The 20,597-nt window shown below is 45.9% G+C and overlaps 1 protein-coding gene across 1 annotated transcript in view; it reads left to right on the forward strand.

Moving 5' to 3' along the window:
- The window catches only part of ARSB (arylsulfatase B), a gene marked incomplete at its 5' end in the record, with an annotated part of 150,231 nt that overhangs the window by 92,166 nt on the left and 37,468 nt on the right, over positions 1-20,597 (forward strand). Inside the window, one exon of the mRNA XM_080925708.1 lies at positions 10,357-10,427. Within this exon, the coding sequence (XP_080781834.1) occupies positions 10,357-10,427 (71 nt within the window). The remainder of the gene's footprint in view (positions 1-10,356; positions 10,428-20,597) is intronic.

Below are 20,597 nucleotides of genomic sequence, written 5' to 3' on the forward strand. Positions count from 1 at the left end.
AGTGGATAAAGGGAATCTCCTCATACCCCAGGATACCTCATGGCAGTCTAGTGGTGGGTCACCTCTTCCACACTCACCCACACCTGTGCTACCAGGGCCAGTTCCACTGTGCAGTCTGGGTGTCATAGTGTGTCTCCCAAGTGTGGACACCTGCCAGCCACTACCATGCCTGTGAGTAGAGGGGCCAGCTCTTCAGAGTACCACAGCCGGTGAGGGATGGGAGCAGTTCTGCTCAGGTCCTGACCATCCACGTGGCTCCCAGTGACTGCCCCAACAAGGGGCATCCCAGTGTCCTCTAGTGGTAGCATGAGCCATGGACATCGGCATTGGCCCTGCCATGGACCCAGACATGGCTCTCAGCGGCAGCTCCCGCTGGGACCTCACCATGGTAGCAGGTCTCCCCACTCACCACAGGCTCCTCCTCTCCACTCTGAGTCTCCAGTTCCCTCTCTCTCCATAAGGCCCAAGCCGCTCCCCTTCTCTTTCCCTTCCATCTGACCACCGCATACTCACACACTGTGGTGGCCCCGACTGCAGGCTGGCCATGTGCTGGTGCACCCCTGGGTGACGTCCTCCATCTGTGCTCCATGGTGTGACAGCAAGCAGGTGACTTTGGCCCTCCTGTGCTGTGCATCAGAAGGCATGTGAGGCATGACAATCCCCAGATTTCTGCCAGTCTTCTTCCTCCCATGTTTTGGGGTGTGTGGTAGCATGTGAGGCTCCATGTGAGTTTGTGGATGTCTTCCCCTGTTTGCACTGGGTGGCATGGCAGAATGCAGGTCTCTGTCTTCCTCCTGGGTTTGATTTGATCTGATGTTTATGAGTCCTAGGCTTGAGACAGCTTTGGCCCCCAAGCCAGGCCTCAAGCTAGGATGAACAAACTGCCCTTGGCTTTGCCCCTGACTAATATAAGAACACCACCACCAAATGCGGTCTCTTTGGCCATCGCCGGGGTGGGGGTGGGGTGGGGGTAGGTTGCTTGTTGTGTGCTTTGTTCTGTTTGTTGTTGCTTTTGTAGGATTGAGGCCTTGTGAGATTTTCCCCTGTCCAGGCTGGTACGCGTATTGGTGGTGGTCTTCTTCAGCTCACGTTGGCGAGACTTTATGCATACAGCTTCTGATGTTCCTAGGAGCCTCAGCCTCACAGAAAGCTTGCTAGTCTTGTGGCAGTTACACTCTTTCCACCCTTTTCCCCACTGTCATCCTAGAGCCTTAGGTGCAAGGGTGTGAGGCAGTGGACCATGCCACCAGACGGAAGAACTTGTAAGGTGGTAGCAAGTTCAGAACTCCAGTAAATCTCATAATTGACAACAGCAGACGTTAGAACTAGCTCCCAACCAGGTTCCGGTCCTGTAGTACATTATCACAACTAAGAGGACCATGACAAGCGGCCCCGTAGCATGAAAACAGAGTTTTCCGTGCTAATGAGGTAGCTAGATAGGCCCCAAGTGTTTAGCCGATGAGTGTCCCTTCCTGCAAAAGGTATTTATCTCTGGTTCACCTGGAGTAAGATGTATGCATCCTCACCCATCACAAATAAAACAGTTTGGATAAAGCAAGGACTGTCTCCTTCTTCAAGGACCTAGGTGGGGGGGGGGGGGTGGAGTCATCATACAGAGCTTCGCCTAAGTCTCTTATCAAATGCCCCTCTTCAGCTCCTCCATACTTCTGACACTCACTTGAAGCTAAGCCAGATTCCCCTGATCCCAGCAGTGTCTGGGTACACAGGAGTTTAAGAACCACGTCTCAGCCCCTTCCATTTCTCACTCAGAGAAACACAGGCTGAGAACCCTATCTTAGACTGTATTCTGCTGCCCTGAGCACTGTCGGCAGCCCACCGTGGCAAGGAAGATAAAAGGAAGAAACACCCCTGCATTTTGTCATGTTAGACTTCCCAGCATCCCCAGCAGTGAGGCAGAGATGTGGAACAGCAAATGTTGATTGACTATTTTGATTCCCTTCTATAGTACCATGCCTGGTAAATGCCCCGAGTCTGTGTTTGCAACTTTAAGGGTCTTTCCCACAGTGTAGTCTACATGCCATGCCATTCCTTCCTTCTTCTTTCACGGTTTGCTGTCTGTGAGGACATAAACTAGGGAGCCTCTGAGCATGGATGCCGAGCTAGCTATCATCTCTGAGAGCAATCTGTGGGCCATCACTGCCTGTTTTTGTCTTGTGTAGCTCCTACTTGGTGAGGATGGAGGCAGACAAAATGGTTGCCCCTTTTAAAAAACTTTCTTTGGATCAGGTTTCAATCCTTATTGTAGAACCAAAAACTATGCTGTTAGTCTCGCCAGCACTGGCGTTACTAAAGTCCCCTCAGGGCTCGGCAGCTGGTCTCCTGCCTACTTGCCAATGCTGCTGCCTGTTCTCCTCTTCTGGAAATTCTTCCTGAGTATTAAGATGGAAATTGGAAGAAGGGCTTCTCATCCCCTGACTGGTCCTGCTCGCAACCCAAGAGTCTGGCCCATTGCCTTTTAGTAAGCAATAGGAAAAGATTGTATTAAGAGTATGATGTTTTGATAATTACTTTTTTCTTGAGTATTCTACTTTAAAAACTTAATAAGCCCCTTAATAAAAACAAGTGGTAATATAAAAATACCTCCCCATTCTCTAGCAAATAAATTCAGCTTATATTTCCTTACCAGATTTTGTCGAAATTTTATAATCCCCATGCCTAACCTCTTTTCTCATGGTAATGTTTGCATGTTACAGGGATTTTCAAGGAACATGGGTTTTGCATAGAGCCAATCCACACTCACCCACCCACATACGATGAATAAAATAAGTCCTGTTAGTGATTTCCCCAGAGTAATGGTTTCAAATGTGTACTTTGTGGTCGGCTCTGGTTCAAATCCCATCTCCTGTGCTTATTTTTTCACGTGCTTACTAAAATCTCCAGGCATCAATATCACCATGTGCAAGATGTGACACAGTCTGGGAATGAAGCTCAATGGTATGCAGTTGCCTAGCATGCTGGAGGAGGGCTGTGAGTTCAATCCACAGCTCTGCAAAAATCCAGCTAGTTAAAATAATATGTGAGCACGGTATTTCCCATCTTGTTAGCACTTACATGAAAAGCTAGGAGGAATGTCTGAGAACACAGCGCAGGGTCTAGATATGGGAAGAGCTCAGCAGCCAGAAGTGGAGCTGGTAAGGTAGACATCCATGCTCGCACATGCATGGCAACCACCCCTGCAGGGCTCATGCTTTTAGCAGCAACTGGTTTGGGGTTTATTTGTTTCCTTCAAAATTTCTCCTCAAAAATTCTTGCTAGTGCTATTTCCTTTTTTAGGATGTATCTTTGTGACAGGTGACAAGCATCTATTGATAAAAGGAGGAGTAATGTAATCCCATCTCATTTATATGTGGGAAGGGTTTGCTGCCTTACCCTTCAACAGGGAGTACAATGTAAGTCAAGAGCCGGGAACTTTGTAAATGTGTATCCACGTGTCTTACTCAGAGTTTCTATTCCTGCACAAAACATCACGGCCAAGAAGCAAGTTGGGGAGGAAAGGGTTTATTCAGCTTACACTTCCATATCGCTATTCATCACCAAAGGAAATCAGGACTAGAACCCAAGCAGGTCAGGAAGCAGGAGCTAATGCAGAGGCCATGGAGGAATGTTACTTATAGGCTTTCTTCTCCTGGCTTGCTCAGCTTGCTTTCTTATAGAACCCAGGTCTACCAGCCCAGGGATGGCTCCACCCACAATGGGCTGGGCCCTCCCCCCTTGATCACTAGTTGAGAAAATGCCTTACAGCTGGATCTCATGGAGGCATTTCCTCAGCTGAGGCTCCTTTCTCTGTGATAACTCCAGCTTGTGTCAGGTTGACACAAAGCCAGCCAGTACGCCATGTGACCTCAGGGTCTGAAACTGTGGAGTCCTGTAATGTATTAAGACAGGCAGTCACTGGGCAGGGCTTCTTCATACTTATGTGAAAGAAAATATAGAAAATGTAGACTTTAATGTGAGTTCAAATGAAGTATTGGAAAGTCACCAATGACAGCAGCATTTTGTCAGTTGTGTGAGAAAAAAAATGGAGAGAATAATTGACGTGTTTGCTAATCTGCAGTTAGAGGTTAGGGTTTCTGATGCTGTGATGAAATACCGTGACCAGAAAGAATCAAGTTGGGAAAAAAAGGGTTTATTTCATCTTATACTTCCATCTTTGTAGTTCATTGTGGAGGAGTTTAGGGTAGGAAACTTTAGGCAGAAAGCAAAATAGGCTGGAACCCTGATGCAGAGACCATGGAGGGATGTTACCAGCTGGCTTATTCTCCATGACTTGCTAAGCCTGCTTTCTTAGATGCCCAGGACCAAGAGCCTCTGGCACCACTCACAGTGAGCTGGGCCTACATTGATCATTAATCAAGACAATGCCTCTCAGGCTTTCTACAAACAAGCTGGTAGGACATTTTCTCAATTGAGGTTCCCTTATCCCAAATGCCTCTAGGTTCTGTCAAGTTGACATAAAGCCAGTCTGCATAAAGGTATTTGTTTTATAAAAATAAGCTAAATGCATGGCATAATGCATTTGAAAGATCCTGGGGCTATAGGTAAACATTTCACTATGAAGACAGTATAGCATAGAACTTAGGAGTAGCGATTAGAATGTTCATAAGCCTGAGTTTCAAACCCAGTTCCAACATCTGCTCAAACGGGTCATGTTAAAAACTGTCTTAATTAAGGTTTCCATTGCTGTGAAGAGACACTATGCCGACTCTTATGAAGGAAAATGTTTAATTGGGGCTGGCTTAAAGTTTAGTCCATTATCATCATGGTGGGAAGCATAGTGGCTGGCAGGCAGACATGATGCAAGAGAAACTGCTGAGAGTTCCACATCATGTCCCACAGGCAGCAACATTCTACACGGGTCATAGTATGAACATAGGAAGCCTCAAAGCCTGCCCAACAGTGACACACTTCCTCCAGCAAGGCCATGCCCACTCCACCAAGGCCACACCTCCTAACTGTGCCATTCCCCATGGGCTAAGCATTCAAATGCATGAATCTTTGGGAGCCATACCTATTCAAACCACTACAGTACCCTAACCAATTACCCTAGCCCAGGTTGGGTCTGTGGTGTTGAGAATTAAGTTAGATTAATACATGTCAAGTATTTTAAACATTTATAAATTTGATTTTTTTATTGTTGTTGTTGTTGGTGTTGGTGGTGGTGGTGGTGTGTGTGTGTGTGTGTGTGTGTGTGTGTGTGTTTGTCTGTGTGTATGTGTGAAAAGGCCAGGAGAGGGCATTCGATACCATGGAACTAGAGTTACAGGTGGTTGAGTGCTACCCAATATGTCAAACGAGTCCTCTGCAAGATGAGCAAGCACTCTTAACTGCTGAGTCAGCTTTCCTTAGTCAAGCATTTTACAATCAGTGCTAATTTCTAGTATTCAATCAAGCCTTGCCAAACAGTCAAGAGTCTAAACCAGCACTAGTCTGCTCTTTTGGGGCATGGAGGGAACCATCCCAGCATAGTTGAGGGGCAGTCCTCAGTGGCTAGAGGAGAGCAAAGTGGTTCTGTCCTTTCTCTTCCCATGGCTCTTCGTCTACTTCCTGCTGTGGACATTGTCACAGGCCAGCAGAGGGTGAGCACAGCACAGCCACTGTCCCCGAGCTCCGCTGTAATCAAAGCAACCATTGCTAGGAGTTACATAAGATCAGGTATATGATTAAAAGCAAAAAAAATTCCCACAAGCATCAGTAGCCATGACTGAAAGATGTAATTTCCCAGATGGGATTCATAGCCTGTTGAAGACAATATTACTTAAGCAGCTAAACCTTCACTACCAGTTCGAATGCTTCTAAATAAGGAGAATTCAGAGGTAGCGGGTCATATCTCATCTCTTTAACTGTGTTGTTTGTAACGAGTAGGCTGCCTTAACACTGATGTCTTTCTCCAAAATGGGAGGTGCTCTGTCATATGAGAGAGAACATTACATGTTGTGATGGTTTGCATATGCTTGGCCCAGGGTGTGGCACTAGTAGAAGGTGTGTAGTAGTTGGAGGAAGTGTGTCACTCTGGAGATGGCTTGTAGACACTCCTAACTACCTGAGGATGCTCAGTTTATTCCTGGCTTCCTTTGGATGAAGATGTGTAACTCTCAGCTCCTCCTGCACCATGCCTGCCTGGATGCTGCCATGCTCTTGTCTTGATGATACTGGACTGAACCTCTGAACCTGTAAGCCAGCCTCAATTAAATGTTTTTATTTATAAGATTTGCCTTGGTCATGGTGTCTGTTCACAGCAGTAAAACCCTAACTAAGACACATGTCTTAGAACTTAAAGTTATCTGACTGCATATATAAACAGAATGGAAAGCTATGGTCCAGCTTATATTGTGTGAGACTCAGAATAGGTTATTTTCTCTTACAAATATTCACTCTCCATTATTTCCAGGGCAAAAATCATAAGGTTTGCAGAAGTCTGAGATTTTTCAGTTCACCACCTCCCATCCCAGGCCCCCAGCCACAGATCCATGCCCAGGTTCTAGAAACGTGTGTGCTTGGCCAACAGTCTCTACTGAAATCACTTGGATGGATTTTAAATTGGGTTTTACTTTTTATGAACTGAGGTCTTGTTATATAGCTCAGGCTAGCCTTAAACTCACGGTCTTTCAGCCTCAGCCTCTCAAACGATTAGGATCATAGGCACATATTCTACCAGGCCCAGCAGTGCCTTTCTGGAAGGATGCTGTGTAAAGAGAGAGAGAGAGTCCTTTTAATGCATCTGTGTTGATAACGTACTTTGTAACTATGGACAGAAATTACACAGCCCCTCCCATCACCTTTCCTCTGCCCTGTTTTCTCCCTTGAAATTCCTCCCTTGGAATTTTCTCCTTCCTATCTTGTTCCTCTTAACTCCTCCCAATCCTAAGCATTGAGACCCTTTAAAAAAAGATTTATTTATTATATATGAGTACACTGTAGACATACTTCTTCAGACATACCAGAAGAGGGCATCAGATCCCATTACAGATGGTTGTGAGCCACCATGTGGTTGCTGGGATTTGAACTCAGGACTTCTGGAAGAGCAGTCAGTGCTCTTAACCACTGAGCCATCTCTCCAGCCCACCTTGTTACTGTTTTAAGTGTTGTATCTGTGTCATCCTGGACATTTCCACAGACAATACATTTATTGTGGCTGTTGTTGCTGCTGTTGTTGATCTGGGGGTTTGTCATAGAGCTTAGGTTGACCTCAAGCTCACATTTCTCTTCCTCAGCCTCCCAAGTGCACAGTAGGCTTGTTCTTGATTGTGCTTGCATTTGCTAACTGTTTAAAAGCACAGTGGAAAACAGACGTCCTCTTTAGTTTGAATATACTTATTCTTCATCTCAGTCAACAGTTTGGTGTATATCTTCCCCTATTTCTGCAATTACCATCCCCCACCTAACCCCTGAGCATGGTAACATTGCTTTTGCATGGTATTGGGGACAGGACTTAGGGTCTAGTGCATGCCTGGCACCCGCTCTACCATTAAGCTACATCCCACCCCACCACCCATGTGCATCTTTTAAAACTTTACCTCTCTGTGTGTCTGGGGCCTGTCTGCTGTGGCAGCCTCATTTTCTAGCCATGGAAGAGCATATTCTTGTTAATGGCAAAGCAGTTGCCATTTGCCTGGTGCCAGTGTCTGCTGTGCACTAATAACCATCTTGTTAAGAAGCCACAGGATGCCAGGGTATCGGGCATACTTTTCTAAACAATTGTTGAAATGTTTCTGAACATTTTTAGATGATCATCTGTAGATCTCTAAGATCTATCCCTTTCTAAAGGGTTGGTCCATTTGAATTATTATTATATGGTGAAACACATATGGCATATTTTATGTCTTGAGATTTTACATGGTTTTAAGATGAGGCAACCTAACCCCGAGATTTATATTTTATTCAATTCTCATAAATATCAATCTTTAAAAAAAATAATCTGGAGTCCCTAAGTATGTTTGGCATTGTTTTAAGCATTTGTCACGTATTGTATTCTCTTGGCATGTCTTTTAACCACATCCTCACTAAAATATCTTGATTAGCATATTTTAAAAGAGGAATCATAACACACCATGACAGGCGGGAGGATTTGGAGATCCTATTGGCACTGTGAGAATGCTGCCTGTGAAGACTTTTCCCAAGAAAGACAACAAAGCTTGTCCACTATCTCCTGGATTCAGACAGTCACGTCATCTTATTATGTTGATAAGATTTATCTACTACAGAATTACTAGAAAAGCGTCCTTGACTCATTCGTGCCTGATTGTTTAGGATGGTCAGGGAAGCTCTGGTTTTAAAGATGAGTAGGCACATAGGAATGGGGAACCTGAAGTTTAGAGAGTCTCTCATTATTCTTCACTTCTTTTGAATTGAACGAACTGTTCATGTTTTCTATAGCCAGAAAACACATTTATTTTTCCCCTTAAAATATAACACATAAATTTTAATAGTTATATTTAAATGCAACCAATAGTCCTCTTTCAAACCATTGCAGATGTACTGCTTTCATTCTGGCACCCCTCCTGTCTGACCTTCTTGGGAGTGTCAGTCAGGGATTTCACTCAGTTCACTTGTTTTTATGCCCAAGACCATTTTGTTCATGTTTTCAAAGACTTGTTATTGTTGTTGTTGTAGTTGTAGTATAAGTTCTCACAGAGGCTCTGCTTTGGAGCTAGAGGTAGAGACCTGACACAATTGCTGGGAATTGAATCAGGGCCTCTGGAGAAGCAGTGCATGCTAATAGTTGCTAGGCCTTCTCTCCATGCCCCTGTTCACATCTTCTATGCACATCTTCCCTTCCTTGCATTCAGAGCCTCGGGAACCAAGCCCAGTTGGGGCTAGCTGTCAGTCGCCAGAATCTATAGGTAGGCAGTTAAGTGTCTGGGGGAGAAAATGGGAAGAGTGGTGTTCTAGGAGATATGTCTTGCTGTCAACACCAACCAGTCTGTAATGTTGGCCCTGGGAACTGAGGACTGGGGACATCCTACATGAGTACTGTCCCTAAAGCCTACAGATGTCTCTGAGTTATTTACCTTCTACTGTCTAGAGGGTGTGTTATGGGAGTAAAGAAGAGCAATGAACTCCTTTAAAATACTCTCATAATACCTGGGTTGTATCCTCTCTCCTGCTGGGTGAGTGAGTGAGTGTGTGTGTGTGTGTGTGTGTGTGTGTATGTGTGTGAAATTAATATTATTCAGGAAATAATGGCAATAATGGTTGAAGTTCTTTTGATTTGGTTTTGAATTTGTTGATTACGTTTTAATATTTTCTTACCTGAAAAATACCAAGTTTCAGATTGACAGACCATACTTTTTGAAGTTTTTCTGTCCTTGAACTCTGAAATAACTATTATAAACAACTGGCTGTGTGTTTGGGGGTAGACACTGGGCCATCTAGAAAAATGTGTCTTCTTAGTTATTCAAGAGCTTCATCGTTTACTCATGCAGTATACGGTAAGAGTATTTTTCCACCAGCAATGTACCGCAGGGGTCCTGGATTAGTAAGAATCCTCAGCTGTCTTCCTGTGGTCAACACTCACAGTTTCTGTAAGGCTGAGACAATGTGACCAGAGTGTTTATGCTCCCTGTTTTCCTACAACCTTGCTTTCAGAGTTCCATGGCCCAATATTATCTCCGTAACTTGTAATATAATTTCTCCCCTGTCTAAAGAACATAAGTTCATTCTTTGTTCAGCATAGGTTGTGCTATGGTCATATGCCCTTTCAAAAAAAATTTACAGGCTCGTATTTAACTCACATTTCTATTAAATCTTGTGATCCAGATGTGGTGGCATAAGCTCTTAACCCTAGCATTTCTGCAAGAAGATCAGGAGCTAGAGGCCAGCCTTTGCAATATAGCAAGTTCCAAGTCAGCCTGGGCCACAGGAGACCCTGTCTCAATTAATTAATTAATTAATTAATTAATTAATTAATTAAAAAGTGAATCTTCCATTCCTTTGGCTATGAGAAAGATGTAGAGATTGTGACATGGCTGATGTTGAGGAGGCCACTACATCTGCGCTGTTAGTGTCAACATTCTGGAAGACGTTCTTTCTTCATTTCTTCCCACTTAGTCAGCATGACGTCAAGACAGATGACTTGAGTCCTATGCCTCTTCTATAAGAATGGCCGCACTTGTATGTCTGATGCTCACATTTTTATATGGAGTTTTCAGAGATTATTACAATATAGACAAATGTTCTGTGAAAATCCACCAGTCACAGCTTTTGGATACACATGAATTATGATACAATCATTAACTAGCAGATTCGTTATTTTCTAGAGGCACCAGGAAAGGAGGTCATAAAATAATGCATACCCATTTGAGAAGAAATTAACGCTATCTAAAAATTATTTTCCAGTGAAGGAAGCCCATCCCCAAGAGTGGAGCTGCTGCTTAACATCGATCAGGACTTTGTTGATGGCTTACCATGTGAGTACCCAGCCATTGCTGCTGTGTTAATTGTTTGGTCTTGTTTTAGCCAGAATTGCAGTTAGGACAGATTTTTCTTCCCAATTTGCGCTCTGGTCATCTCACAGTGGCATCAGTATTCTGCAGCGTTAGTAAATTCTGGCTCTACCACTTGCTGGCAATACGTAGCAGGAGCCCATGGGACACCCAATGCCCTTTTCCACTGCCACTCTATGTCACCTAAAAGTTCCAGAACCTGTTCCCAGAGAACTCACCATCAAACAAGCCACTGTTCAGCTCGGGGGTTGTGTGCTATTGTGTTCCAATCACACCATAGCATCTGATTGGAACAACAAGATGCTGGACAGAAAAATGATATTTGAAAATGCCACCTGAAACTTAATACTTAGTATGGTAATTTTAAAAAGCTAGGTGCTCCCACCACCAAACCCAACTGGATAGATTACGCACAGAAAAGAAAAATACACTGATAAGAGGCAAGAAATGCTATTGGAATAAACTTACACTAAGAGTGCTGGACATGGGAGAGAGCCAGAGTAGTCTAGATTTGTGCTGTCCACTGGGTAGCCACTAGCTACATGTGGCTACTGAGCACTTGAAATGTAGCTGATCATGGGTTGAGATGCCAGATCTAAGTATAAGACACATATCCAATTTTGAAGACCAGCTACACATATGATGCATACATGTTGGAATGTCAGTAGGTTGACTATGTTAAGTTGCACATATTAATGCTTTATCTGTTTCTTTTTCCTTTCTCAAAACATGACTGGTGGAAACACCTTAATTATGTATATGGCTTGCATTATAGCCATTGGTGTTGAAGAGCTTTCTAGAAGGTCCTAGGGAATGAGTTTGTCAGCTGCACAGAGACTCTGTGATTAGTTTCTGTGAGGCTATAATGAGTCATATAACCCTACTCCAGGATGTCCAGACTGTTTCTCACATAGTGGCTGTGGATTGTCTCCATCTGCTGAATCCTTGCACAAAAACAAAGCCCTTTTATCTACACACTCATTGTGTAATTTGGCGTTAGTAGTGACAACCTGAAACTAGATTCTTACATGGCCATTGCAGCTCTGTTTGGAGCAGGGTTCTTATAGTAACCTTCCATCTCTTTTGACTGTTCTCCCCTAAAATACTCCTATCAACATAACACTATAGGCAAGCGGTTCCTGTAGCATGCAGGTTAGTAAGGCTGTGGAGGTCAGGACGGAGAACTCCACCCCTCTGTGGTAAGGATGTTTACCATGTGTCGTTTAGTGGATGTGCCAGACCGCATCATGGTGGTCATTAATCCAGGGACACATTTGTCCTCTGTTGTCTTTGTGCCTTTTATAGAGAAACCTACTCAATGTTGGCACCCACCAACTTGGGACCTTGCAGTAATCTAGAGCACACTGGTCCACATGAGTGAAGTGGTCTCTGTTGTCTGTGTCTACAGGGAGCTTCACGCCCATCTCTTTCTTACACAGAGCAATACTGCAGATTTTTTTTCTGCTAAGTCTGTGTCACTTGAGACTGCTGTGGGGCAAAAATCAGGGCCTGCTGCTTTTTACCATGAAGATACAAACCTACTTTCTTTCCTCTCCCCCCCGCCCCCCTTTTGGTAGGGAAAAAGTCAAACCAGTTATAAGAAATTATTAATTTAGAGTCAACACAGTTGGCTCCTAAGTCTAGTGTCTCCCAGACTGGTCATCAAACACAGGGGAGAATAGTCAAGGATTAAGTTAACCCAGCTGGGGTATGCATGTAAATGAGCAATAATGTCACCGCAGGCACTGTCACAAGTGAATGAATGAAACCTCAAGCTAGTTTGTATTGCTAGGTGGTTTTGTTCGTGCTGTACCCTGTTTGCCTCTCTGAGCCCTGTCCCATGCAAGTCTTCTTCGCCAATGTCATCTCACACGAATGGTATAAACAGGTACTGAATGTTTCCCATAGAGCCCTGCCTTCTGCCAACCCCCACATTCCCTCAGAAGCTGGCTTTTAGATTTACTGGTTACTCCTTCCACCCCATCTTCAGAGTAGAGGGAATATCCAGAGCCCATTTGTTACCAGGAGAACTGGGGTCCACACTCCTCCCATCCCCCACCCCTGCCTTAGACTCTTAGCCTCAGTAATAAAAACAGACTCAAAGGGAAGCTCAGGGAACCTTTTACTAGAATGTGGAAGAAAAACAACAGGGCACTCAAGCTGTAAGCTTTGGCAGCTGCAGAATGAAGGTAGTTGGAGAAAAGGGGAGTGGGAGTGTCATGGCCTGTCTTAGTCAGGGTTTCTATTCCTGCACAAACATCATGACCAAGAAGCAAGTTGGGGAGGAAAGGGTTTATTCAGCTTACACTTCCACACTGCTGTTCATCACCAAAGGAAGTCAGGACTGGAACTCAAGCAGGTCAGGAAGCAGGAGCTGATGCAGAGGTCATGGAGGGATGTCACTTACTGGCTTACTTCCCCTGGCTTGCTCAGCTTGCTTTCTTATAGAACCCAGGTCTACCAGCCCAGGGATGGCACCACCCACAATGGGCTGGGCCCTCCCCCCTTGATCACTAGTTGAGAAAATTGCCTTACAGCTGGATCTCGTGGAGGCATTACCTCAACTGAGGCTTCTTTCTCTGTGATAACTCCAGTGTGTCAGGTTGACACAAACCCAGCCAGCACATGGCCTCTGAGTTTGGGTCTGTGAAAGCTGGCATGTTCAAAAGTGGAGGCTGGTAAGCCTCTGCATGGTAGAAGAGTGGGGTTCAGGGCTTCAGAGGATGGGTGAGAACACAGACTACCAGGGAAAGTGTGCTTACTCAGCTCAAACATGCCTGGACCTGGGGGTGGGGGAAGGCACAGAAAAAGATGGGAAAATTATACTTTTTGAGTTTGGAACTCAAAAGGCAGGCAAGCTTGGCAATGAAGGCAGGCAAGCAACTGCATCAGGGGAGGGGCTCTGGGGAAGTGTAAGTAGGGGCATCATCTCATCAGGGAATAATTATTCCTCCCATCTCCTTAGTGTGTTATGGCATCAGCTTCCCCGGGGAGTACACACTGGCCATGTGATTGGCAGGCTCAACTGTATTAACTCTTAAAGGAAGAAACAACACAGTGCATAATGTGCTGATCTTCGGAGGGGATCAGAATGTTAGGTCTCCACTCGGGACCAGCATTCCCTCCTTCTGACTAGGAGACCTAAGGAGAGGCAGTTACAATGCTTTCCTTTCCAGTGTCAGCAGGAGAACAGATGTGGTCCAAAGCCAACTATGAAGAAGAGGTCTATCCTCAGTGGTCTCCAAGGTTCCTAATCGCTGCCTGCTTGACATTCCATACTTATTATTTTGGAGGTGGGCTGAAATTGGGGAATAAGTCTGACCACATGCACACCCAGAGGTCTGATTCCCAAGCTGTTTATCAGAAGGGATTAGTGTCTACCTGGAACTTCAGTTACACTCACATGCAGCTTCCAGACAGTGCTCACCGAGGAGCAGGTGAGAGTCGAACACAGTGGTTTCTTCCATGATCTGAATGGTGCCGGGTAACATGGAGTCTGGCGTGGGAGAGCCCTCGGACCCATGAAAGCTAAATTCAGATCCGGCATCATGGCCACTTTCCCAACTTTCATACCTCCAGACTTTCCCATAACTCGTTCTGAACAGTGCCATGGCTTCGCCAAGTCTCCTACTGGTTACTTCTACCGACCACTCATAGGAAAAGACACCGAGTCCTTGTCACTCCACTAGAAAGTTGGGCGTAAAGGTGTGAGATGCTAGACATTGCGTGTGGTCTGCCCTTCACGGGAATGCTCTTGCTCCTGCCCTGAGCTAAGGTGCAGAAAGCAGGAGTGCTTGACACTTATGGGAGCTGTGACACAATGGAGCTAGAAGTCAGGACTCCTCTGCTCACACATTTCCAACCACATGGATTCCAGGCTTCTCGCATTCCCTGTCCTTCACTGGTTGGATGGGAAAAGGGCTACCTCAGCCAAAATCACCTGACCTCAATGGACACCATGTTGGGATGTGCTATGCTTATGTACAAATGGGGTGTGGTATGTTTATGTTTGTGTGGGGTGTGGTAGATTTAAGTGAGGCTGGGACAATGACCTAATGACATATGTCATCATGACCATTAGACCGAACATACAGTAGAAGAGCGTCAGGCTGGGAGGTACCACCTCGTTCGAGGTTTAGAATTTCGGACTTGGGTTTGAGTAGAAACTGACTCATTTCTTGAGAGCCTGGAGCCTGAGATGAGTTCTTCCATTCACATGCTTTGCTGTGGCTGCTAGGATGGGAGGGAGCCGCAGTTTCTACTGCATGTATTTCTACAGTGTTTTAAAGACATCTCCATTTAATGTATATGTGCGCTGCTGCATGTCAGAAGAATACAACAGATGCCCTTTTAAATCATCACGAGCCACCCACCGTGTGGTTGCTGCGAACTGAACTCGACCTCTGGAAGTGGAAGAGCAGCCAGTGCTCTTAACCACTGAGTCCTCTCTCCAGCCCCTCTACAGTTGTAGGCTCTAGTGTTGAGCGCGTGTCACTTCCACAGTCAAAAATAATGTGTTGAGGTTGAGTTTGGAAAGGCACCCAAGGCTCTGTGGAGATCATGCCGTCTGCAAAGCTGTGTCACTGTGCTGGGCCGTGTCTCCACTGTCAGCCATAGACCCGCAGACCCGCAGACATGCAGACCCTGCCCCTGAATCCTTTGGGGATTCCAGTTGAATCCTTTGGGGGGCGCTTGTTTCCCAGCTCCTCCTCATGCTCACAGAACGCAAGCTCAGGCATCTATCATCAACTTCTCTTGCTGTGGGCTGCTCTTCGAGCCCTCCCTCACAGAGCCCAGGAACATGTTATCTTTTTCTCCACTCGAGTTCCCAGCAGTTTGGAGGCTTCCTCCCCCACTCTGGGGATGCCTGCTGCCTGTTTGGAAGAGTGGCTTTCTTGTAGCCTTGAACAGCCCCTCGGCTGTTGTCCTGCCTCACCTACTCCACAGAGTACAGTGACATTCATCACACCTATAGCTAACTCTCCATCATGACCTGGCTTCCCTCCCGAGAAAACACAGAAACCAAACCAAAAACCACAGCACTTTAAAATTGCTAATTAATCCTCACCAAGGATCTTGGCTATACAAGGCTAACAAATCCCATGGCCCCAGTTTTATATTTGGAGAACTCGGGGTAATTGGTGTCAGAGGACGGAGGCTGACGGAAAGGCTGGGGCTAGCCCCGGCTCTGGGAGCTGGGCCATTTGACCAAGGGCCAGATGCTTCAACAAATTCCCTTCTGAACAGCAATATAAGATTACTCTTCTTTAACCCCACCACACTCCATTGCTATAGCAAAATACCTGGGTCTTTTGGGTAATGGAAGTTGTGGCTAAAGGAGCCATGAACACTTGGCTTCTAGTTGTGGAGAATCAAGCATGGCACTGACATCTGCTCAGCTCTGGCGAGATCCCCACTGGCTGTGTCATCTGGTGGGTGGCATCTAGGAGGACATGTATGAGGGAGTGACCAGGTGGTGATCCAGGGAGAGGAGGGAAGAACCAAATGTGTCTTTACTGACAGTAAAGAGAGATATGAGTCCCAAAGAGAGCAACACTGGCCAACCATGGCTGGATGAAAGCCCCTCCCACCTCTTAACGGTTGCATGGCCTCTCAACCTCACCTTGTGGTGAATCAAGCTTTCATCGTGTGAACCCTTGGGAACACACTCAAATCAGACACCCCACTCTTTTACACTCAGCTGGCCCACCTCATAGTGGAGAGAAAGCACAGACCCCTCAGGTTATGGATGGCCCTTACACTGTGGCATGTGCACATACACACACACACACACACACACACACATGCATTAAATAATAAAAAGTCAATAAATGGCTTTTTAAAAGATGTACTTTTAAATGTAAAATTCTTAATTTTTATTTTTGTAGGATTCTTCATATCCTAGCATTCACTAGTAGTCTAGTTTGACAAAGGTTTAATCATGTGTGCTTGGCTGTTTATAATAGTATTTGTACTGCCTATAAGTGTTTAATCATTTACTCTTGGCTCGTAGATATAGAGAATGAAATCAAAGTAGATTTGCAGACAGAAAACAGCACTAGGGAAACGGGGCTTTCCAGCAGTGGCAGATTGTTCTCTGATGAAGAAAGTATTTTTCCACCCATCCCTCCCTGTCTGAGGGCTGCTTCCAAGGGCCGCCATTTTCAGTGTTAATTAGTTTTTAGGTACCCTGTGTTTTATTTCCGGTGTCAGGGCTTCCTTTGATTTCTGAACTTTGTTAGCTAGCTGGAAGAGCACGGTGAATTAGTTTTGTTGTTGTTTGTCTGTCTGTCTGTCTGTTTCCTACAGGTAGGGGTTGCTAGTGTTGCAAGTCAGGGCACTGTTGACCTAACCCCAGCCCTGCCGTTGTGTTGTAGACATTTGGCAGACGCTTGGTTTTATACCCAATCATTTGTGCGCCTGTGAGAGGACTTCTTTGATGACGTAATTTGCTTCTGTCTTTTCACCCCTACACCATTCTCTGCGTTTCCTTTGTCTCACTGTACAGTCAGCATTGCTAATGGTGACACATATGCTTGTCTCTGGCCCAGTCTTGGGGAGAAAATGTTCAGACTTTGCACCATTACCTGTGGAATTCATTGTGGACTTTTGTTGTGTCCAGACAGGGTTTCTCTGTGAAGTCCTGGGTTCAAGTCACAGCACCATGCGAACCAGGCATAGTGAGACATACCTGTCACTCCAGACACAGAGGCAAACAGGAGTGAGTCCCCAGCCATCCTGCGTTTCATAGTAAAGGCCCACTCTTAAAAACAACAACACAGCAACAATGACAACAACAACACCTTTTAAAAATTCAATTATTTTTCAATATGTTTTCAAAGTGTGGGGCTGGGCATGCAGCTGAGCTGTCAGAGTACTCGTCCGGCATGCACGAAGCTCTCGGCCTCATCTCCAGCACTGCGGAAGCCTGGTGCGGAGGGGAATACCTATTATCACAGTACTTAGGAGGTGGAGGCAGGGGGATCAAAATTTAGGGTCTTTCTTCAACCACCTCACAAGTTTGAGGACTGCCCAGACACGGTAAGGAAGGGTCTAAAAAAATAATAACAAATGTAAAGTTCTGAGCTGTGGGAAGTTAACTGCTGGCTCCGACTTCTGCCGGTGTATTTCATTCGGCCTTTAGTAGCCCTCAGATACGGTGATTTCACACAGGTCGCCCCTCACGCTGACGCTGCCACCACCTGCTTCTATGATGTTGCGTCTGTGCCTTTGCTTTCCATGGCTGGCCTAGTTTATTGGTTTGTTCAAGCTTCGCTGGTCCACTGCACTGTCCTGGTGCTCTATCAACTTCTGCTCTTTCCTGCCGTCTACTTTCCCCTAACCATTTCCACTTAGAGCAAGAACACTTGACTGAAGGTCTGCTCCCTGAGCAGATACGTAAACACTCAATGCAGCAGCATCGAGAGCTCCGGGCGCGGCGCGGCGTGGCGCAGGCATTGCTCAGCGTGGCACTGAGACCTATTTGCCCTGTGTGACCAGCCACACTGCAGCTGTGTGCCCTCTGCTAGCCCTCAGCCGCCACTATTCTTGGGAGAAATGTCTTTTTAGGTCTTTCACCTACTTTTGAATGAGACTGATTGATTAGTTATGGATTTTCTGGGGTGTTACATAGGTTTCTTATTTCTTTTTACTTTATGTGCACTGGTGTTTTGCTTGTATATATGTCTGTGAGGCTGTCAGATTACCTGGAACTGGAGTTGTTGATAGTCTTGAAATGCCATGTACATGCTGAAAATTGAACCCAGGCCCTCTGGGAGAGCAGCCTGTACTCTGAACCAGTGAGCCATCTCTCCAACCCCTTACATGGGTTTCTAACGCTATAGCTTTTGAAGTTCCTTTAACTGTTAACTGTTTACATCCATATTATTTGCAAGAAGTTTTTCTCCCCTCTAGTGTGTCATTTTCACACACCCACATACACACTCTGACGCCCCCACACACACTCACCCATATCCACAAACATGCATATCACCTTATTTTTAGTTTTTGTGCAGTGACTAAATTAAGGAAGATTTACTAGGATCGCAGACAATGCGGCTTCCTTGTGAAGACATTTCCTGGAAACCATTGACTGGCGTATGACGCACCACCAGGGCATGAAAAACATGCTCCCCCGGAAGCAGAGCTGACTTGAACATTCAGTGCCCAGCAGATGGGCCATCAGCTAGGGTAACGATCCACAAATCGATTTCCTACAGGTCTGGCTAGGAGGACCCCACCCCACCCAAAACATGCAGACACTTTACCCCAGACTCAGGCCCATCCTTCCAGATAACTTTATCTATCTGGTAATATTTGAAGACCAAGAACAGAATAAGCAAGATCGTCCTGAAGGTTCTGTTGCTGTCCTTTGTGGAGAAGACCCTAATGATGGAATGGCTTCTGCCGCAGACTGCAATCTACTGAGCACACAGCGAGCGGTAAAGCGGTTATTTCAGCTCTTCCTGTCTGACAGAAAGCTCAGTGATGTAGAAACATGTAGTAGTTACAGTCTACATCATTAGAGATGGACCACCTAATGTGCAGTTGGTGCTCCCTGACCTAGCTGAAGTCAGCCAGCCCCTTTGCTAGTGAGCCGGGCTCCGTTTCCTCAACAAGGAGGATGCCCTAGGTGGGCCTCCCTTAATCAGGAGCAGAGACGTGATGCTGAGACCCCAAGCCATGGTGGAGCTCACAGTGGCAACTACAGAACAAGTTATCTGTTCCTTTCCTTTACAAAGGAAAAACTATCAGGACTCGGAGAAAGCCAAGGATGTGCCTACAGTCGCGGAGCAAGTGACGGGTTGAGACCTTCATTAAACGTTAGGATGGACACCAAGCGGTTACTCCAGAGCATGTTGCTAGTCCTTGATCTGTGTATCAGGCTGTGTGCTAACCATCCCCGGGGCCTGCACTAGTCTGTCAGCCTGGATACACAGCGGTCACAGGAAAGCGACTGCATCAGAAGGACAAGGTACATGCCACACCACTAATGTGCAAGGAGCAGTTGTCTCACCATTAAATGCTTGCTCCTCATCCTTGGGCCTCTCTGCAGCCCCTCTCCTTCCCAGGAGGCAGCACCTTTGATGGGCTGAGATGCTTCCTAAGGTGCTGGTTGAGCACTGAGACTAAGCTGCCTTTTGCTGCTTGTGGGAAGAAACTACACAACAGAAAGTTTTCGTATATTTCAACCAGGCCTTCTCTGGATACAAATGAAGCCAAGACCAGTTGTCCAAGGTGTGGTTAGGTGTAAGGTATGTGCATTGCATATCTGTATGGAAAAGAAACTGCAAACAGGGTCTCAGATTTATCTTGCTTCCACTTCTGTACCAAATGTCCCCACTGCGTGACCTGCAAAACATACTCCACCATGGAGCACAAGGCTACCGGAAGCCTCCAGGCCCAAGAGTATGTAGCAGAGCAGGGGAGGGTGTGGAAGGTGCAGAGAAACCAGGAAGGTCTTGGGGAACTGAGCCAGTAGACCATGGATACAGGTTCTAAAACATTGCAAGAGCCCCAGGCCTAGAACTTGCTGTGTCCCCTTCAGTCTGAAGTCTTTCTGAAGGTGTAAGACCAAATTGAGTCTTATCTATTTGAGGCTTGCATGAAAGAGATGAGAGATTGGGGATCGATGCAAAAGCAAGAGGTTTATTAATCCAGTGCACTGGGGTGGTCTACATCCAGAGGAGAGGCGACCTGAAAGGTTGTTACAAGCAATTTTTATACTCTTTAGAGATACAGGTTATATCAGGTAGGTTATAACTTAAATTCATTGGCTAAGTGTATTAGCCTTTGAATCTATTGGCTAGCATGTGACAGGCCATGGGATCAGAGGGTCAGGTGACTATCAGTCCATTCTGTGGTTTTTCAAGAATGTTCCTGTTCCTCCCAAGAGCTGTGGGTGGAGAATGGAACTTGGACTAGCCTTGACCTGAGGCGGTGGGTGTAAGGCTGGCAAAAGCCCCTAGGGTCCTTTGAAGGGTTGTCTGTCCAAGGAGAAATGGTAGAGGTAAAAGAGTATGAGGGCCTGCTCACATTTCTGGAAGAGGCCTGGAAACTGTTGTTTCCACCATCTAGGCCCAGCCTTGCAATCCTGCCTGAGGCCCCCAAGCCACAGAAGAGATGGAGGAAGGC

The sequence above is a fragment of the Micromys minutus genome (genome assembly GCF_963924665.1).
Source record: "Micromys minutus genome assembly, chromosome: 11".
Lineage (NCBI taxonomy): Eukaryota > Metazoa > Chordata > Mammalia > Rodentia > Muridae > Micromys > Micromys minutus.